Genomic DNA, 22071 nt, shown 5'->3' with positions numbered 1-22071 from the left:
ATTTGTTCCAGTTTTAAGCTACACCCTTTTTTTGGTGGTGAGATCTAGTGAACAGGAGTTGGTAATATTTGTTGACATGTGGAAAAAAAGTTGCCGGCCCACCCAATAGGTGTAAGCCAGCTGTGTTGAGATCTGAAGAACATATGTGTTGAGAAGCTGTCTTGGAAATGGCCAGTATGCAAGAGGTCCTTTGGGTACTTTATTTCTCCTTTTAGCACAATAGATGGGAAAGAGAACATGGTTGTGTTATCTTCAAACAGAATATGGGCACAGATTATTATTGCCTTTTTGATACAAATACATTTGAACGTCCTTTATGCCAGACATCATCTAGAATTTGCTGTCTTAAGTTTGTAAAGTAGGAATTTAAGATATGAGATGTATTTCAGGTAATATATTTACCTGTTCCTTTCTTGCAGGTATACGTAAGGTGATAATTGCATGGTACATCATTCCACTGGCTGTTCTCATGCCAAATTATAACAACACAGTCTTCTCCAGAAGAAAAGAAACTATCTGGCTGGTTTGGCCGCCAGTTTTCATATTGCTGCAGAAACAAGGAGCAAAGTTATTATTCACAGAGTCAGGATATGCTTACATTCATATTAAAGCAGGTCACATAATATTACCTCTGAAAGGGAGTGAATTCAATAGTTTAACTTAGGCACTGAAGTACAAATTAAACAAAACCAGATGTATAATATACTTCTGCTTCAGTTAATTGAATGTGTCAGTGGGGAAAAAAAAAAGATTATCAAGCCAAATTCTCAGCTGGTGAAAACTGGTTTCAGATGTCATCAATAGAGCTACTCAGACTACCTGAAATGTGGCCTAAGGTTCTCAAATATGCTTTCTCTAGAACTAGACAAGCAGATATTACAACAAACCAATAATGAAATGTCTACCATTGTAATACATGTCCAACTGCTATTGTCAGTCAGTCACAATGAACTGCACCAGATGAGTCAGATTTTGATGTTCTTATTTCAGTAAGACTATCTGTGTGCTCTCAAGTAAGTCACTGAGCAAGGTGCTACTTAGTGGGTGTGTCTATATGTGCATTTATTGCACACTAACTTACTGCACAATAAGCAGTTTTTATGCTGGCATTTACATTTACATATTACAGCACAGTAAAGCTGTGTGTGGACAGACTTGGGAATCAAGTTGGTCCCAAATCAATCCACACACACAGGTAACTGTGCAGTAAGGTATCTATATGTACCTTATTGTGCAGTAACTACTCAAGCACAAATTTGCTAACTGCATGATGCACCAAACAAACATCATGCAAGTAGAAAATTTATGCCCGAGTTGGCATAAATCACCACAGTTACAGAGCAGGATGGGCATGTATGTGTAGACACGCACCCATACTGTGAAGTAATTGTCGGTTACTGTGCAGTAACTGTGCACATGTAGACATGTACAGTGGGTGCATATACATTAGATATTTACTGAAGAGCTGCCTAATTAGTTCTGCAGTAAAGTCTCCACGTCTACACATGCATTCCTATTAGGGTACAGTAAACTAATAAACACCGCCATAGGTTAGTACTTGTAAATACAGTACTGCACAGCAACACACATGTAGACACTGATAGGGCTGGCTGGGGCACAAGGGTGCTTTAATGTGGGGCTAGCCAGCAGGCAGCTCCTGCACTGAAGCACTCTTGTGCCTCAGCCAGCCCCTCTGCAGCCCCTTGCCAGCCAGGCTGAAGCAGCCCAGGCTGGCAAGCTGACCCCCTCTGACCCTTTGCCAGCTGAGGCTGCGCCAAGATGGCTCAATGTTCTGCAGTTCTGAGTGCAGGTGTAAATGCAGCACCCAGGAGCAATAAACTACAGTGCATATTGCACTGAACTTTATTGCTTTGTATTAATTGCACATGTAGATGCACCCTGTACAAATAGCGATATTGGAAACTAAATGAGAGTACATGCAGCACTTCTCAGCTCATCAATGCATTGTGCCATGCAGATATGACCACAGAGATAAATCTAGACCTGATCTCACAAAGAGCTTCACAGAGGCTCTTCTGAGATGATATTTAATAGATTCTGATGAGGCTGTGTGTAGGGACATATCAACCTTTCTGCAGGGGGAATGTACTGTCCTTTCACCTTTTGAACTGTTGAGCCAAATCCTGCCGTCAGCAAAGTTGGTAAAAGATTTTGCAATGGTGGATTTGCAATGAGTACAATCTGGCACAGTAGGCCACAAATAGAAATTATTTTTAGCATCACCAAACAAGCTTGAAACAGCTGAGAAGTTGTGTTTTAGTGCCTGGTTTCTACCCAGCTTTTCTTATGCAGTGGTCAGAATGTGCTGAATTACAATTAGGCAGACCTACAGGGTGAAGGGAATCTTACTGGTCTCCTTTCTCCTGCATCAGACCTGATTTTGCAAGTCATTTTTCATTAGACACACACTCGTATAGAAAGAAAAAACAAGACATTCCTGCTTTTAACCAAGGTAATTAAGAGAGACAGATAGAGGAAATCATAGCCTCTATATGCCGTCTGGAACAAACCAAACAGAAAGACTGGCTGTTACTTTTCATTTTTTCTTTTTTAATTTTAAGTCTGTAACTAAGCCAAAAAGACAAAGAGGCACATCAACAGTGCCTTCAACCATGGTAGGGACGGTGCTTCACAGGTGTTATAAACCCACAAATGTAAGTACTCACTGTTTGGCATGCACCCAGTGTCATTCTGAGGCTGTTGTCTCTTGTGTGTTGGCTATCAAACACCCAGTTTTCCTCTAATAACAGCCACATCTGTTTTTTGGCATTTGATGTGTGTGGAGTAGGAGCAGGTGGGAGTCAGTGCATATTGGCAGCAGTCCTGTGCTCAGCATGCCCAGTGGGGATATCTATATAGCAGAAGGCAGTTCCATGCTGAGGCAAGCAATGCCTGCTCTATGTGCACTACCTTCCAAATCAGAAGCAGTATTGTGCTGTTAGAAAGTACAATGGATGCATCTGTAACCTATGCTTGACTAAGAAGGCTACGCTATTTCTGGTTCAGGGACTGCTGCACGTGAAATGCATGCCATGCTTCTCAGGTCAGCACTGCCTGGTGCCATGCCCTTAGAGATAAATCTGAACCTGATCTTAGAAATATCTCCACAGAGATGATTCTTAGTAGATTCTGATGAGGCTACATGCATGAAATCAACTCATACATATTTTATTTCAGAACTGGGTCTTAAGATCATTCATACAGTCTGAAATTATTAATACATAATGAAATTTATGCTGAAGTGGAGAATTTAGTCTGCCTACATGACAACTGAGGATGAAAAGTACAAATGCAGAAACTGGTCCATATTCAAAATCTGTTTAATCCAGGTGCTTAAAGGAAAAGACACGGGAACCCTGCAGTAGGCAGATATGGGTAATTTTTCTCCCCACATCTGGATTCACCCTGGGCTCTAGATTAGTAGAACGACTAAAGATACATCTTTCTGCGCTGGAGACATCTTTTTAGATTTTTCAGCATGGTATATTTAAAAAAAATGTATATACTTTAAAAAGAAAAAAAGGAAAGATTTGGAAGAATTTAATAAAGGATAAAAATAACTCTCTTGAAGAACATATAAATGCCAGATACTAACCAGGCAATCAGTCCCTTGTGTGGTCGAAATTACACAGTACCCCAATGTTTATAGATAAACTCAGCACTTGTATCTTTTCTGACCAGACCTTGTCCTATATATGCCATAAACATTTAGCTTTTTTTCACTTTATGATGTAACCAGAACTGGGTGCCTTTGTGAGCACATTTTAGAAATAAAGTTAATGAACCGCACATGAATAGTATATATGTTATGGTGAAGCAAGCTATTAAAAAGCTTCATGTTTACTACAGTATGTCATCAATTTACTACAGTATGTCATCTTATCCAGAAGAGTTTTTATTATCTAAGCAATTCAACTGTAATATTTTGAACTGAGTTGTACTGAATTTATGACTGGTACCAACTCATAAGTGGGACTAAGGTAATTTCTCCATCTGCATCTTAGTGTTCAGCATCACTGGCAAAAGACATACCCAGGATTAAGGAGCAGAATTCAGCATTTCACAACAGCTGGTATATGGGAAAGCAAATCCCTCCAGCACAGTAGCTGAGCATGACATGCAAATGTGCAAAAAACAGGGATCTGTAATATAAAGGACTTCCTGTATCACCCTGTATGTAATAACAGCACAGCTCTACAATGCAAAGTAATGCAAAAGCCAAAAATGGGTGTGTATGTGGAGGATATGTCTAGGCATAGTATGAGTGACAGGATGTGTCTACATGTTGCTATATGGCAATGTTAGTACTGCGCCATGTTTTACTAATTGGCCGGGGAAAGTATTAAACACAGGACAGTAGCTGCCCATACTGTGGCATATGGGCAGTACATGCTGAGATTCACCAGCTATGTCACCATAGTGGCATGTTATAGCCTGGCAGTGCACCACTACAGCGACATAGCCAGCGATCACATGTAGACCCACATGATCAATATGTCGCCAAAGCGTGCCATAGAGCAACATGTAGACACATCCACTGTGATCCTGTGGATTTTCTCAGTGCTCATTCAAAACAGGCATTTTGCTGATTGTTTCACTGGCTACAGACAGAAATTACACATAAACTGATGTAAGTGATTGGAAACTGGTTCAAATCTGTAACACAACAGAAGTTTAGTGCACATAAACCACTTTCAAAATGGCCTGTATGAATGTAGTATCGGACTTAACTACTACTTCTTCACATGTCTCTATACCACATTTGACCATTTTGTTACACATGCTTGTGCTCATTTATTAAGGGGGCCATAGCAGAAGTGTTCACATTGTGACCCCTGCCAAGTTAATACCTGTTAATACCTATGAATTCTGCTAATGATCCAAACCACAATTTGACAATCAAACAACTGAATTAGGTTAAACCGGTTTATGGAACTTTTGCCCCAGATCCTCTCCAGATTCAAGTCAACTCACAGTTCCTCAGCATCCCAGGGTGTTTTGCACCTTTCCTACAACCTCCTTCCCCCTCTCAGGGTGGGCAGGAAGGTTTGGCCCAAGCTGTCTGCTCCAGCCAAGCAGGAAAGCATGCTCTAGCACTCCCTGAGTTCTGGCCTGGGCCACTACAAGCATGTGGCTGCATAAGTGAATGTCTGTTCACTTGGTTATCATTTCAATCTACACAGCTTAGATTAACCTGTGAATCAATTCAGTCTCAGGCTTTGTGACTGTGTACTTAGCCACTGTACTCATTCAGGACATCTACACTGTATCTGTGTCATGCCTAGAAGTGATGCTATGAAGTGCCAATCATTTCCATGTGCCAAATTTTGTAGGTGCTTTAACTTTGTGCTGCTTGTGGCAATACGCATGCCCTAGACAGAACCTGAGAATAGGGTGCATGCTCAGTCCCACTCCAAGGTGGTAATATTGCTGCATTTGTGGGAACCTGCATGTGCAGAGCAGGAACAACTGGACAGGGCACTTCCAGGCGTGGCATGAAAACAGTGTGGATACATGCTTTGAAAAAGAGAGACAACAGCCAATAGAAGTCAATAGAAAGATTCCTATTGATGGAAATGGAAATTAAGTCAATGGAAAGATTCCTATTGATTTCAGTAGGCTTTGCAGGTAGCCTTAGAGTTTTGATCCCTCAAAATACTGAATGCTTCTGTGAGGTTCTGATTGTTTGTGGGAATCAAGGACACTGAGCATATCACACAGGAGTCTAAGTTGAGGGTCAAAATCACCCCGCTGGCTTAATTCCTAAACACACAAAAAGCAGTTTGTGTGAGTTATGCATGGCCTGCATAATGACTTCAAACTTTTTGTTTGTTTTGTTGGCAAGACTGCAGCCTAATGGCACAGGATCGTATCTAGACTTTGTGGTTTTTCCATGAATGTCTGATATCCCCCAGCATGATATGCTGTTACCTCACATCTAATATCGTCATTGCTCAGATTTATTTTGGCCCAACAGTTCTGATTTTGCTTGGCATTAATGCCAGAATTGCTTAACATAGGAAGTTCCAGATTGCTGAACTGCTTTTTTTAAATCTCCACCCAGCTCCTTCTGCAGTTTTTCAATACCTTATTTAGCCACACTTTGCTGATTAGGAGATAAGACTGAAAAAGATTCTCAGAGTTTCTATGGCATGTATTACTTGACAAATGCATTTCTAGCCTCTCTTTTTTTTTTGAATGACATTTTCTGAGGACACTAAGGCTTTGATTCTCTTCCCTGTTATACTAGTATATGTCAGGTATAACACCACTGAGATCAGTAAAGTTACATCAGCATAAAACTTCTATGCATCAATAATTCAGGCCCAGTGTTTGTATTCAAAGCTATCCCATGTCTATAATCACTGCAGTTGCAGAGTTTAAAAGCATTCCTCATACTTGCAATAACATATCCAAAATACTTGATTCAAAATACTTGATTCATAATTTGTCTGTTGGGAAACAGTGTTCAAAATATCCTAAACAAAGCATCTTTCTTTCTAGTGGTTATGACATTTGAGATCCTTATATTTCAGCTCAATTACTGGTGTCTACAAAAATATACTGTACCAAAAAATAGAATATTTCAAATCCATTCCTTGGCATCACTTACTCTTCAGATTTTTTTTTAAAGACCATAGTCAAAAGAGATCAGCAGCCAAGCTCACAGATGGATCCAAAATGCACTGGCCCTTTTCCAGATACTCTTTTGCTAAGTTTTATCTTCATGTAAATTGTTACTGTCTCCACAGATCAGTGAAACCATTACTAAGGATTTTTTACTCCTAGATTGATAAAATGTAAGTGACCCTGAAGCCTTCAATCAAACTATAAATGCCATCTTACCAGTATTTTAGCCATTTCTTTCATAAGATACAATCTTTGTTTCTGAAAACCTGAATATTAAATTATTAAAAATCAAATTTTTAATTAATGCAAGATAGAAAAGGCTGTTACAGAATTGTACCCTTAACAAGAATACTGTTATGCCAGCAAACAGACTGACTGAAAAATCATTATTCTCATGGACAACATGAAAGCAAGGCCATGAGGAATGTAAATAATTCTTGTGGTCAAAATGGTCAAGTACATCCAAGCTGTGCATTTTGGCCATATACTGTTTGCCATTATGCAACCAGAGGATAACTTCACGGCAGAAGGCTGAGAATACCACACTTCTTCCTACCACAAAATTTGCTCTCTTGGGGTGGTTCCTTCATAGGATCTCCCAGAGCAGTACACTGGAGTTATCACTACCGTGGGGTAGTTTACATCATCCACAACTAGTGTTTCAGGCTTTACTCAGAGACAGGCAGATATTGCTGCTTTAAACACTCTTGGGTCACATGACCAAATTCTATTTTAATGAATGTTGACAGTCTAGTTACAATCACATGACTCTGAAAGTTAATCCTAGGGCCAGGACTATAGTGTCTGAATCTTAGTATGGTCGTTAGGAGTCACCAACTATTTTGCCATGTCGCCACTTCCAATCTTCAAACAATTGCTGGCCTTATTTCTATTTATACCTTCTAATTATCCACTAAGTCTTTCTGGCCAAATTTAGGTCCATAATTACTTTTTGGGAATTGGCACTGACAGCCTAAATTTTGCTATTTTCTAGGGTTACAGAACAAAAAGAACCCCTTTTGTGAGGAGGTGGTCCAGTGACAGACCTTCTCTAAAACCAGGGAGAAGTAGGTTCAGTTTCTCATTCACTTTCAGGCTTCCCATGCAACAGGAAATACATTGTCTAGTTTCTTGGTTCCTCATCTTTAAACCAAAAATAATGGTGTTTTCCCACTTCACAAGAGGACTGTGAGTCACTTAGATCCATGGAAATTGGAATTACCTCAGGTCCTAAATCAAATACAAAATTCTGTCAAGTCTCTATAGTCTTTGAAGGGGTTTTTCCTTACTTGGATTTGAATTAAACTTAACCACTCACTGCCAATTGTGTGACAGACCCTGTTTTAAATTAAATTAAGTCTAAGAAACAATCTGTTAACAGCTGGAAGCTAGTTAATTTTATTAGCCAGTGCTAACCTGTGTCATTCAGAAGTGTCACTCATCATCAGACTGAATAAGCACAGCTTTTCCACCAGGAACACATCTTTAAGGATTTCCTGATATACCTCCTGCCTTATAGTAGGTTAGTCATGACTCATGTATAATAGCTTAAGGTAAGTACCAATAAGTAATCCACTTAGCTCTGTAGATGTTTGCATATTGGCAAGGTGAATCTCTGTTGCTGAATAGCAGGTCAGGGTTTTTTTATAGTCGTTCAGGGATAACAACCAGTCTTTTTTCTCACAAATACATATCAAGGGGCTAGGATCAATAGCTGGGATTTGACATTCCAGAACAGTCAACAGATACTGTGTATAACAGATACTGTGTATAATGAACCATAACAAAATAAACTGCTAATACAAACACAACTTAATAGCTTGACCTTTTTCATGTAAAGGCCAACGATCCCCTTTGTATAACTAAGCCAAAAATGTATTTACTAGAAACATTTCCAAACCTTATATTCACAGAGTTACTATTCTTCCTTCTGAGGGAGGGGAGTATTTTCAACATCTTTAACTGACTGTATAAACTTGTCCTAGAATATTTTTGGCACTTATTGCTGTGTGATATTTTTCTTCCCATTGCTGCCCTGTCTGGCTAGGGACAGAAGTTACACATAAACCTGTTTAAGTGATCAGAAACTGGTTTAAACCTGCTCAGTGCACATAAACCAGTTTCAAAACGGCTGAAACTGGTTTAAAATAAACCTGGTTGAATGAAGTATTAGACTTAACTGATTTAGGACAAAATGGTTTATGAAACTTCTGTCCCAGACCTCTGACTCGTTCTCACTGGGTGTGTCTACAAATGTGCTTAACTGCACAGTAGACAACTAAAATGCTATGGTCTAAGGCACCACGGTGTACATGTGTGATGCTATTAGACTGCAGCAAACTAATTTTCACTGCTGTAAGATAGTACTGTCAGAGACTATCTATCTTATGCCAGCAAAAAGAACTGTACCTAAATGCACATATAAATGCTGACCTGGGCATACATTGTGCCCCGGCAGCCCCAGGCCAAACCCCTGCCTGCTGCCTAGCCACAGGGGTCCACATCCTACGGGCACTCTTGTGCCTCAGCCAGCCCCAATGCTGCCTGACACCACCTCCCAGAGCCTGGGGCTGACTGCCTGGGTCTCCTGCCAGCCCAGGGCTGCTCCGCCCTGGCTCAGACTGCTGCAATCCTGAGCACAGCATCTGCACATGTGCCCCAGACTGCAGCAGTTGGAGTATCTACATGTGCCATTAAGATGATAAATGCAAGCGCAAACTGCACTAGAGTTTATCATGTCACCTTAACGGCACGTGTAGATGCATCCATTGAAAAGCTGATACAGCATACCATAAAGCTGAGGCAAAGGAATCAGAAGTGGGCTGAATGATTTCTCACTGTGAGCTGTTTCATCTTAAATTTAAGCAACAGTTTCTGAATACCATTTACTAATAAACTAAGCATTGGAAGCCTTAATTACCTAACGATTACTCGTTATCGTCTTCTTTCCCATAACCCTGCTAAGAGAATATACTTCTCCATAACATCAGATAAGCTTTAGAAGTTTTTATCAGGAAAGCCCACTGGCCCAACTACCCATTCCAGTAGGGTTCTTTTGTAATTTATTTATTGAAGTTAGCTCAACTTAGATGTTGTATCTCTTGTTTAGTGATGTCTTTCTATTATGCAGTTTTACATCTGGATTGACTGGTGCACAAGAAGATCAACTGACTCACCCCAAGTTACAGTAACTGGATCAGTTCAGACACCCCTGGAACTTATTTTCTATGGATAGGAACAGCCAAGGTATTTATTGTAGAGATATGATACTGTGTTGATAATAAAATCTTCACTTAGGCGAGTCTCAACATCACTTAATATTGAAAGATATCTGATATTTGCTTTGGGAGAGACAAAAAACTACTTTTTTTATTTGAATAGTTAATTAAGTACCAATCCCACAAAGACTTCTTCAGGTGCTTAATGTTAAACATGGGAGCAAGTCCCACAGGCTTCACTGGGGTATTCATGTGACCATATTCAGGAGGATATTTAAGAACTTGCTTAGTTTCAGATGCTTTAGTCCCACTGATCTCCACAATGTGGCTCCAATGATTAATTCAGTCTCCTACTGAAGTGCCTTGCTGAAAGTTAAGCAACAGATCTTTTGTAGGTGGAAGGCTTTATCATTAAGGGTGACTTTCTGGCTCCTTTGAATTCAATAGAAGTTTTGATTTGATTTCAGGATCTTACTCTAAAGATTTGGGCTTTAAAGCTGAAACTGCAACTTAGAGACCTTATTTATTGCATATTCATATCTTTCTAGAATTTTACAAGAAATATTAGCAGCCAAAGTAAAATGTATACAGTACAGCCACATCATTATTACAAATTCCCCAGGAACCTGAGAGGAAAGATCATTAAAAAAGGTGTTTGCTCAAATAAGATTTGTCAACTTGCTGCATTATAATAATGAAAAAAATAGTTTCTGATGCTGCGGTTGTTAAAGTAAGGTACATTAGAAAGTTGTTAATGTCACTCAGTGAAGATCTAACCCAGTGACTAGGTTTGGTATAAAATTCGTATCAATCTTGTATTTTGCATGGTAAGAATATGAGTTTCGCTTGGCATTTTGTTAAACCAATACCAAAATATGAGAACTCTTTTGTGAATTGAAGCTTTGTGCTGAGCAGGATTGGAAACTTCCACTAGATGGAGCTGTCTACCCATAGCTGAACTTATGTATTAAGTGCCTTTTCAATAGAACTAAACAGCTTTAAGATGCAGAGAGAATATTAATTCTCCTCTTTTTCTGCATGGTTCAAAGTCAATGGAAAGACTCCCACTGGTTTCAGTGTGCTTTTGATCAGGATCTCAGAAGTTAATTTTTATTGTGCTTCATATATTTTTAGGGAAGACTAAGTCATTGACTGTGTGTATGTAGAGGGCTATTTCTACTGACTGTTCTGTGTGTGTACTAATGAGACACTGATACTTTCTGTAAAAGTGGGGATTTTCTTAATGTTGCTGTCTACCAGGCAAATCTATGTTAGAGAGAGACAGTGGCAGCATTCTAACTTTATCACTATACAAAGTCCCTGTAATGTAGTTAAGATATTTCTAAGCAGTCTCTATTATATAGTAATGAGTAGTGTTCAGTTTGGGGCCCCTATTCTCTACTAGACAATCATGCTAAACTATAAATGCAAAAGGAACAGGAAACATAGGACCCTTGAAAGTAAGGTCCTATGCTTCTGTATGCCTTGTACTCCCCAAACACTCCTGAGTCTGACAAACTAGTTTCTTTTCCCCCTACTTTTGAGCAATTTATTAATTGTCTGACTGGCTGCTGCTCCTACCCCAGCAGTAGGAGTTGTTTCTGTTAGAAGGATGCACAAAATTGGTCAAATGGTTTGGGGTCAGTGCAAATTATTACCATGATCTAACAGAAATTTGCTTTCTATTTGCCCTTTTAGAATTAGAATATAATTTAATTAATATTTAAACATGCCACATACAGATAATATAAAAGGACTGATCTGTGCTGAAACTCTCTCTCAAGCAGGCAGGTATTTTTCTGCTGAGCATAACAGAAATGACTAGTAAAGTATGTGTACTCTAGCAATTATACTAAAATAATTATGCAAATCAGAACAACACAATTGTGTTTTTGCATGTGCATCTAAGTGGAGACACAAACAGAAAAATATCCTCCATTTTATCATTTATTCCAAACATTATTGCAGGTTTTAAGCTGCTATGAGTTTCAGCCCAAAGTCAAATGCAATAAGGGTCAGAAATAATTGCCACCCCCACCCCGCTCTGGTAAAATAAGACAAACAAAAAACCCCCAAACTTTGTCTAAGAGGCTGCTTTGCTAGCCTGAGACATTCAGCGCTCAGAACATACCTGTCATTAAAGAATATACTTTAAATAATTTCTCTCCCTAGGAAATGAGCATCTTAAAGAGAGGCTCTTAAAAGAGGCCCTAATGACTGTGTATAACTTAAAATCAAAATATTTGGTAGATTTAAAATCCTCTTTTTTTCAAGGATTCTGTGGGACTCTGGCACAATAGGCTTTTTGTTTAGAGCAGCCTACAGTACTTTTTTCACTTGTTTGTTTTATTTAACTCTCACAGGCAGCCTACCTCCCTACAATAGTCTATCATTTTTGGAGGAAGGAGGGTAGAAGCAGGGGGGTTCTTTTTTTGTTCAGTGAATTTAGTCTTTCTGGGAGAGGAGCAGTTATAAATTTGTTTAGGTTAAAACAGTCTGATTTGCTGACCAGTAAAGGAAAAGAAAAAGAGAGGGCTTTGTTTTTAACATGAAATGTCTGTTTTTACATAGCTACCTAACATTGGCAACTTGAAGTCCAGTATTACAAACATGAGGCATAACACTTGTATGTTGAAGGGAAGAAAAACTACCGTAAGGTCTCTGGACAGTTGTTAAAGTGGCAATATGCCCTTTACTTTCCTAGCTGGCAGCACTCTATGAGCAACAGACAATCTGGCCACAGACACTAGCCAGCTCCTTAATACAGCACTAATCTTGTGTAATGGGAGTGAGCTCACTGCCATACAAAGCACTAATTATCAACAGCATTTTCCAAAGGATATGAATAACTCCCCCTGTGAGACAGAAGCCTGAGGCACAACCCCAAGTAGCTATATGTGCTTAATCCATAACATGAATCGTTCCAATGGACTCCTTTACCGCTGTGCCTATTTGCAAGGGTGCTTAATGATGAAATACTACAATCCAAATACAATGGAGGAACTGCCAAAAGCAACACCAGATTTTTTCGATTTGGAGGGGTGTGCTTCGCAGCTATAAATGTTGCTATTCACAGGACTAAGTGAATTATTTAAATTCAATTTCCCAATTTTTGAATGTCGTGCATTATTTATTCATTGTGTGCTCAAATCCTTTTTTTTTTTTTTCATTGTTTGCTCAAATCCTAGCTAAATATATGGACAAACTCTACCTTGCAAACAATATGACAAGTTCGATCCTTTCTTTCTCTGTGCAGGCTCACTGATTTTCCTAAACTTGATTGGTTTCTTGAACCCTTCTTAGAAAGTGCTGCATTGAGCATTCAATATTCAATTACTAGATATTCATAATTAATATTCAAACTGTGTGACAGGACAGCTAAAGTGTATGTTATGCTTTCTGCTTCCTGATGAGATGAGCTAAACTGAACACTGCAGCAGGAATCCCGTATGAGATGCACACTCAGGTAACAGCAGAGCTGTAGCTAGGCATGCTGGGGTCTGGTGCAGGTCATGTCCAGAGCAACCACCTATGCGCTGCTACATAATTACTTCCACTTAATTTGGTGCCCGCATACTTCTGGCACCACTTTTGCTAGGGTACTGGGCAACATGAATATTGTCACAGAAAGCAAAACAGAAAAGGATAAGATTTTTGTTTTAATCAAATCATAATATAATTTTGAAAAAATTTAAAAAAAAAAAACTGATATGCGGTTGTTTCAGTCCACAAGCAAATTAGAAACTAGACAAAAACTAGTGTTGTCATACAGGACTACAAAATATTGACTTTCAAAACAGGCTAATTATTACAGAGAACTAGGTTTTGCATTCCTCATGTGTAGCTGGCAGGTTTTATCATTTAGATTCAGATAGAGCCAGCTGCACCTACAGTTGCAATCAGGCAATATCTTGCCAGGAAACTCGCTGAGTTTCAGTCAGTATTTCATAATGAAGTTTTAAAGCTGTTGGGATGCTCTCAGCTGATAGGGCTTCAACCTTTGACCTTAACAACTCAAGGCTGCTGCTGGATCTCTCATTTGGGAAAGAATATTAAAAAGGTAGAGGCACAATTTTTACAGCAATATTTGTAGCTTACATATTTCCTTAATGGTTTTTCACCTGGTTTTAGAAATAGGCAGTAAATAGTCAGGCAGAATTATTTCTCAACAAATCTGTGTTAGTAATATAAGCAGAAGTGTTTGCAGAAATACATACCACTTGTACACTGAAGCCTGCACTAACTATCTGTTGGCTTCCAGATGAAATGTATAGCATTGATTTTTGTTCTTTACTGCTCTGTATTGTTTGAGGGCAAGTTACCTGAGAGACTCTCACTTTCATCATGGTGAACTAACACAGCTGTAATCAGTGCCAGATATTAATAATGCAGAACATACCTGTTTCTGTTAAACTGGATATAACACGTAGAATATGTATAGTATAATAGGTATGTAACCTAGTTTGTTAAAAGTTTTTAAGCAAAACTTTAAGTCTCAATACTGACAGATAAGTAAATTTCCTTTGGCATCAGCAGGCAAGTGAAAGCCGCAGTTTTAAACTCGGCAATCATTTTTGGTGCCAAGTTTAAAAGTGTGGCTTTCACATTTGCTTCCCTGGGAGCTGGAAGCAGGGCCCCTCCACCAATGGGGCTGGGGAGAAGGTGGGGCAGGGCTGGGGTTGGGCTGGGAGATCCATGCCTGGGGAAGGGGGTGGTGCTGCGTGTAGGAGGGAGGGGGGCGAGCCGGGCTGGGAGAGCCGTGCCCCACCTGGTGGGGCAGGGGCAGCAGTTGGGGCTGGGCCAGCCCGGGCCACGACTGCCGCGCCACACTGCGCCTTTGTGGGTGACGGCACTGGGAGGGCCTGGAGGGCTATAGTCCCCCAAAATTCATCTTAGCCCCCCCACTGCCACCCCTCCCAGTGCTGCTGCCCACCTGCAGAGACACAGCATGGCGCTCCTGGCCTGGCTTAGCCCAGCCCAGCCCTCTGCATCTGCATGGATGCAAGGGACAGCTAGGAAGCAGCTCCCTGCAGGTAAGTATAATGGGGACCAGGTTGGGAGTGAGATTGAGCCTCAGGCAGCTTGTTGCAAGGGGTGGAGGGGGTGCAGGGCTGCCTCTGTGTGATTGAGGGTGGAGGAGGGGGGAGTTCCTGTGAGAGGAAAGTGTGTGTGTTGTGTGTGTCCATGTGCAGAGAGTGCGAGTAGAGCATGCAGAGAGTGCGTCTGTGTGCACCTGTGTGTGGTACATTTGGCCATAGCAGGGGCAGGGAACAGGGAGAAGAGGCGGGCATGTGCCCCCCAGGCCAGCAGGGTCCACCCAGGGGGAGGGGGCCTCCAATTTTGTACTTGCCCAGGCCCCCAGTACACTTTAATCTGACTCTGCCCTCCCCCCAACAATGACCTGCTCAGTGGGGGGACAGAGCAGGCAGGGGGCAGGGTAGATCCTGGGTCGCCTTTTCCTTCAAAAAATGATCTTCACCTTTAAAAGGTTGGAGACCACTGACCTACACATATGCTGAATCCAATTAGGTTTGATTTTTTTTATCAATGCCACAAGCATTTTCTCTCCATAACTTTTCATAAGGATTAGACTACACACACACAATATGAATCTTCATGGATTGTAGAACTCATTTACTGGAATTATTTTGTTAAACATGTAAAATCCAAAATGATGTATGAAAAACATGCACTGGGAGGAAAAAGGATATTTTTATTGTTGCTGTTTTTGAGTAATTGCCAAGAGCTGATTATTTCCATAGAAAAAATAAGCCAGTATTTTCAAAAGTGGCTGCTCTTAATTAGGCTCTTAATTCTATATTTATGCACTGAACATCTCACTTGAATTTCCAAAAACGTAGGTGCTTCTTGACAGGACTTTAATAGGAATTGCTGGGTGTTTTTCCTCAACTGCACCTTGTACCAAGTTTTTTGCCTTACCAGATAGATGACAAACTTTACTTTATTCATCATTCACTTCCCTTCCTCATAATACCAGAAGGCACCTATACACACACTGGAAATCTGCTCCAGTGTGTGCTAATTAGCTTCAAAATGGTGGTGGGGATGTTTTAACTAAAACTTGTTGAATGAGTTTTAGCTCAAGCATGCCTGCCACCATTTGGAAGCACAGGATGCATGATGCTGCAGGCACTTTAATTAGAGTGCCTCTCAGAGCCACTTTAATTAAAACATTGTCCCCAGCTCCATCCCAAAACATGTATAGAGATGCCTCTAGTGTTTACCTCATGTGAGCTTACAGGAGTAAAAGGTGAAAAGAAAATTCCATCTTTTTTGACCAGTGGAAGTAAAAAAAGGCAACACACAAATGGTGTTTTTGAACATGTCCATGGACCTCTCACTGAAATCAGCTAGAGATGGACAGGCATTTCCATACACATAATTTAGTGAAGAATAACTTGCAAGACCCTCAGGATCCTTAGTATATTCACTAATACAAATCAATGAATATAAGTGTGTAGTTTTGTTCAATCCTGATCATATTTAATGATACCTGGCTTGTAGCTGCAGTTAGCAAATCTGGAAAAACACAACTTATGATGGATGTGAAATGAAAATGTCGAAAAAATTACTTATTTCATGTAATTAACTAGTTTAAAAATCTTTTAGAAGCAAATAATAATAATAATAAAGAGCATTTGATTTTTTTTCCAGAAATTGCTAATAAAGTATATGCCAACACTTGGCAAAGGAGTTCCCTTCAACAGACTGAATAATTAAGTTATGGGTTGCCTCATGTCCATGGAAAATGTGCAAAAGGTAATCCAAACCTTGTTCCAAAATCTCCAGTGGTAGAGTCTGAGGTTCATAGATTCCTAATTTTCACTTTCCTTGACTAGAGTGAAATTAAAAGTGAAGGATAAATCACAATGTATACTATTTATCAGAGCTGATTCATTTGGGCAGCACGGGGTAGGAAGGTGTCAGCACTTCCAGAATGATCACCTATTTTAAGTTTTGCAAGTTGAACATAAAAGATTTTATGTATCAAGGATCAGAACTGTTTTATAACCAAAATGTAAAGGACCTAAGGGCCATGATCTTGAAGTCTGTCCAAGCTGTTTTTGGTACACGATTCAAATAGGCTGTAGGACAAAGGTATCTTTACATCACCTTTTCATCTCCCACATCCTGAGGTCATCTAAGGACACCTATGGCTCTCTGGCACTAGTTAAAGTAGTCTTTAATCAAGCCACAGATCTCTGTTGCTCTAAAGTACTCTAACCTCAACCCCAAGACAATTCCAATGCCAGAGAAATCCTCGGCAGACTGGATGACATAACTTTACTTTCCCGTTGAGCCAATAGAATTAAGTACCATTGCAGTCAAAGGAAAACATTGCCTGTGAGAGCAGTAAAGTATTGAGCAACAAAGACAATACTGGACAATACAATAACAGCATGTTGAGTTTGCTGGTGTGTGCTAATTACTGCACTCCAGCAGTCTCTAGCATCTCGTGTATCAGTGTCTCCATCCTGAAAAATGACAGCAGGGTGCTTTATCTAAAGCTGGTTCAACAAGCTTTAGATAGAGTACCCCTGCCAACATTATGAAGCATGGGGATGCTGATACACGAGATACTCTGGGTGCTTTAATTAGAGTTGCTCTCAGAGCTACTCTAATTAAATTGTCCCTCCCTCCCCCCACTCCCGGAGCACATGTATAAACACCCTGAACTCCCAGAAAACTCAGGGTTGTTTAGGAATATCAAAATATACTACTGGAAGGGACCTGCTAAGCCACCCAGTCCTGTTCCCTGTATTTACAGGCAAGCATTTACCCAAGGAATCCTCCAAATCACCACTAAAAACCCCTACACTCAATCACAAGGTGCAATACCCAAAACACCAAGAATACTCTGTAACATGCTACTGACAACGGCATGCTACTGACAACGGGATAAAAGGGCATCGCTGATACCCTGCCATTGTAATCACAGGGAAGCAGTTGATTAGCATATGCTCAGAATGTCCTAGGAAAAGGATCATGTCCCACAATACCGAGGAAGGGGAAAAAAATGTGGTCCTTGCCAATATGACATTGCATATATTCTGAGTCTGGTTGTCATTGGAGACCATCAGTAAAAATGTTAACTGTATCAATCCAATTTATAACAATGAATTCAGAAATATTTTCTCTTCATTTCTGAGATTAGAGATGGCCTCTTAGGTAAAGCTAGGCTTTAAACAGGACAAATTCAATAAAGACTAGGAAGTACTTATACCATTGTATAAGGTATTGATAAAACCATGTTTAGAATACTAGGTAGGTCAACCAATGGAAGCTGAAGATGCACCTTAGAAAACACATATGCATTTGAGCAAGACGCAACTACAGTACAGTCACAATTCACGCGTATTTAACTTATGCAAATTCAGCTTTACGCACTTGGCTGCTGGGGCTGGCTGCCAGGTGCTGGCTGGGGCACAGCGCATAGTGCGGTGCTGTGTGGTATTGTCTGCACGCGCCTGCATGCACCAGCATGGCTGGGGGACTAGGGGACTCATGCACAGCTGGCCACCTTGTCCAGGTCTGGCAGTGGTAGCTGCTCGACGCTGAGCCCAGCGATTTCAGCTATATGAGATTTCAAATATATGCGCTGACCTAGGAATGTAACCCCTGCGTAAGTTGCGATTGTACTGCACTTATTTAACACTGTAAAAACTAAGACGGATAAATGGCTATTAACAAGTAAGAAGGCAGAAAGAAAAGAAAATTTTTAGTGTGACTAAAAATTAAAAGCAAAGAGCTAAACAGTAAGTTGGGAACTCAGACAGAATCACTGCATGCATGAAACATATGGAATCCGTTACTATGAAAGACTGTTGAAGCAGTGAGTATAAATGAGTTCAGGAGGCACCTAGATTGTTTCCGAAAGAAGGGATGGAGGGAAGTTGTAAAAAATAAAAAAATAAAAAAGTCAGGGAATGGGAAAAAGATCAATCAAAAAGAGGTCTGCTGGGCAGATGGTCTGATCCTGCTCCTGGAATGCCTTCTCTCCTTAAATTCAAAGTTAAAGGAAAAAATTTAACACTGTGTTTGCCCAGCAGCATTAGCTTTTAATTTCCTGTATTTTGTTGGCTTGTGTCATACCAAATTATCTTTGCAATATATGTTTTCAGCTTGCTTAATATTTAGTAGTTTAAAAATCTGCTACTCCCTAGGCCAGATCGCTGGAACCTACAAGGGAAGAGGGGAATGGAGTACAAGAGCTATGTAAGTATGGTGCTCCCAAGAATAGGTAACAAGAGTCAAAAGGAAGCAGTCAGCAGTAGCAGGATCCCTCTCCCAATACTTGAGAGAGATTGGCTAGGGACAGAAATGACACACAAGCCAGATGAGTGATTAGAAACCAGCCTAAACTCGTAACAGAACAGAAGTTCAATGCATGTGAACTGGTTTCAAAATGGCCAAACCTGGCTGTAATATCAGATCACTTTAGGTAAGACTGGTCTATCAGACTTCTATCCCTCACAATGTAAGTTCTCACACAGTCCCTAGGCATCCCAGAATGCTATGTGGCTCTCCTCTAGCACCTCCCCCCTCACAGGGTAGTCCACTGGAAAGTGGCTCACCCTCTGCTGCTCCAGCCCAGCATGGCTGGGCAGACCAAAGTCAGGGGATCCCAGGTCGGGGCAGGAAACCCCACATAGGTGTGAGGCTCCTTCCACATGGGCAGATGCCTGGTTTGGGCAGGGGAGGCTGGCATCAGCCCAGGGAACTGCTGCCCTCCCTCCAACCTGCAGGGATGGGTCTAAGCCGCAGCCTCATCATGTGGAGGAGATACCATCCTCTGCTCCTGTGGCAGGGCAGACCAGGGCTGAGAGAACCCTAGGGGGAAATACCCTGAGGCATGGAGCTCCCCCCCATGTGGGCAGATGCCGGGCTGCAGGAGCTGGCACCTGGACAGGAAGTTCCTTTTCTCTATCCTGGGAGGTATGATTTAGCACCCCCTGTCTTCTGGCATAGGAATCTGGCTGCCTTTCCTAACTAAAAAGTGAACATGAGTTCAGTTTGTTATCGGTCCAATTTACGCAGCTTAGAGAAATCTGCAAAGATTGAATCGATTCAGCCTTGGGCTTTTTGACTCTGTGTAATTAGCCACTGTGCCTCCAGGCACGAGCGAGCACATTGGTTCTAGAACTAAGGCAACAAGCTGAGTGCATGATTGAAACATTTGATTTTTTTCTTTGGTTTCTCTACTGTCACCTGTAGCACACCACAGCTCTTACTGACACATTTCAGAGAGGCCTTTAAACCTCTATCCATCTACAATAAAATCCCTGTTATCTGACATGAGTGGGCAATGGTGGGTGCTGGGAAGCTAGAAGTGCTGGTCACCTGAGGCACCAGGTTTCCGGCCGGAGGTGGAGCAGGGTGGGGGGAAGGTGGTGGCTGTGCAGGGGGTGGCTGCCCGGAGGTGCAGGACTCCTGGCTCTTACCCTGGACAGGGCGGGTGCTGATGCTGGGTCCCTCCCCTCGACTGTGTCTGGCCACGCACACCTTGCCCCCCTCCCCCCCCAATGCCAGGGCAGCCTAGCCACAGGCTACTGCAGCAGGGGGGAGGGACACACACACACAGCCAGGGAAGAAAGCAGTGCAGCAGGCAGTAGAGTGGTGGGGCACAGCACCATGTGCGTCCTGCTGCTGAAATTCCAGTTAATGGAGTATTCCGACTAGTAAAATCCTGGATAATATGGATTTTACTGTACATCAGATGGCAATTAATCAACTTTGTTTCAAACTGCCTTCTAAAGAAACCATAGCTATGTGATAAAGCAGTAGTGACAGTAGACTGCCTGTGTATGAGCTGAGGACCAGAAGTCTCCTGATTTAAGGAGGATTCACAACTAAAAGGAAACAATAAGCAGAACCAATCGTTGCATAGTGTGTATCAATGGGTATTAAACTGGCCACAAATCACCTGTCTCTTCTAAGAATGAGACAAATAGGGAAGAGAACAGGTGAAACTGAATGATGTCCTACAGCTGACTGAGTTAGTTTAATTTAAGGAGAGAATGTTTTTCCTACCTTTCTATTTTTTTCCTTATTGCTTTAATGCTATAAAACATACCAACAATATCCTAAAATCTTAAGAAGAAGCCATTGGGTCAAGGTTTTGTACACACACTGCAGCTCAAAAAGAAGTGGGCAAAACTAGCTTTAAGTTGTCTTTATAATCCTATCAGGAGTAGACTGCCAGGCACTGGTACAATCTCAAAATACCTCCCAGGACCTCCAAGGTGCTCAGCAGATGAGAATCACTCAAGATCAGGAAATCTTTCATTCAACTCAAGAATGCTTTTTGCCCTGGTGGTCAAGACAAAGATTAATGCAGGAACCACTATGCCATCTTAACAGGATGTGAGACTTTCCCTGTGAAAGGTGAATCCTCATGCAACCAAATACATCTTCATACCCTTTTTGTATGAGCAGATAAGTGCAAAACAAGAAGCTCCTCAAGAGCCAGGATAAGCTGTGGATCCTAATACAATATGGTAATAAGAGGTAACTATCCCAAGACAAGGAAGTCTGCTGACTCATTGAACATTTAGCTACTGCTTTGTTCCTGGAGTCATGCCAAATTTTATTTCTAATGGGAATTTCAATAACCAGAAAAAAGTTTATAATCAGTTATTTCATTTTAAAGGCATCTTACCAGTGTGCTGCCATCAGTCCAACGGAAATCACGCTCAAACATCTTGTCATTGAGACCAATCCACTGGTAATCATGCCCAATTCCTAAAGGGAAATGAACCACAAAGATATTTTATGAACTTTCCTGTAGAAGGGAGACATTTCAACAAGAAAAATAAATAATTTTCACAGACTGACGTAGACTTCCTGTTCTTCAAATTCTTTTTAACTCACTGTGCAAACAAATATTGATAGGGTATCTTCTAGTCTTTTTATTTAATTAAGGAAGTCTGTAAAAATGCAGATTCTAACCTAATTATTTCTTTAACATCCCCTATCTTCCCTCTGTTGGGTACCTCCCAAAAAAACTGATTTGTTTTCTACCTAACTGTGCATTTTAAAAGTCAGACAAAGACAACTAGTGGAACAAAACTGTCTCAACATTTGACTATGGCTGTGTATATTCTCCCAGCTTGTTCTCTTGGTAGAAAACGTCTCTCACAGACACCTAAACAGACATTCAAATGCTGAGCCATTGAAAAGC

At 40.9% G+C, this 22071-nt stretch overlaps 1 protein-coding gene across 1 annotated transcript in view; it reads right to left on the bottom strand.

The window, feature by feature from the left end:
* Positions 1-22071, bottom strand: part of VCAN (versican) — a 153414-nt gene that overhangs the window by 3851 nt on the left and 127492 nt on the right. The window contains exons 12-13 of the mRNA XM_090038210.1: positions 21550-21632; positions 403-547 (exon numbers count right to left, since the gene is read on the bottom strand). Coding sequence (XP_089894336.1) covers positions 403-547; positions 21550-21632 — 228 coding nt within the window. The remainder of the gene's footprint in view (positions 1-402; positions 548-21549; positions 21633-22071) is intronic.

This window comes from Crocodylus siamensis, chromosome 3, assembly GCF_052110815.1.
Source record: "Crocodylus siamensis isolate JL-2025a chromosome 3, ASM5211081v1, whole genome shotgun sequence".
NCBI classification, from domain to species: domain Eukaryota; kingdom Metazoa; phylum Chordata; order Crocodylia; family Crocodylidae; genus Crocodylus; species Crocodylus siamensis.
Note: the sequence above shows the minus strand (reverse complement) of the source record. Positions and strands in the feature narration are given on the sequence as shown.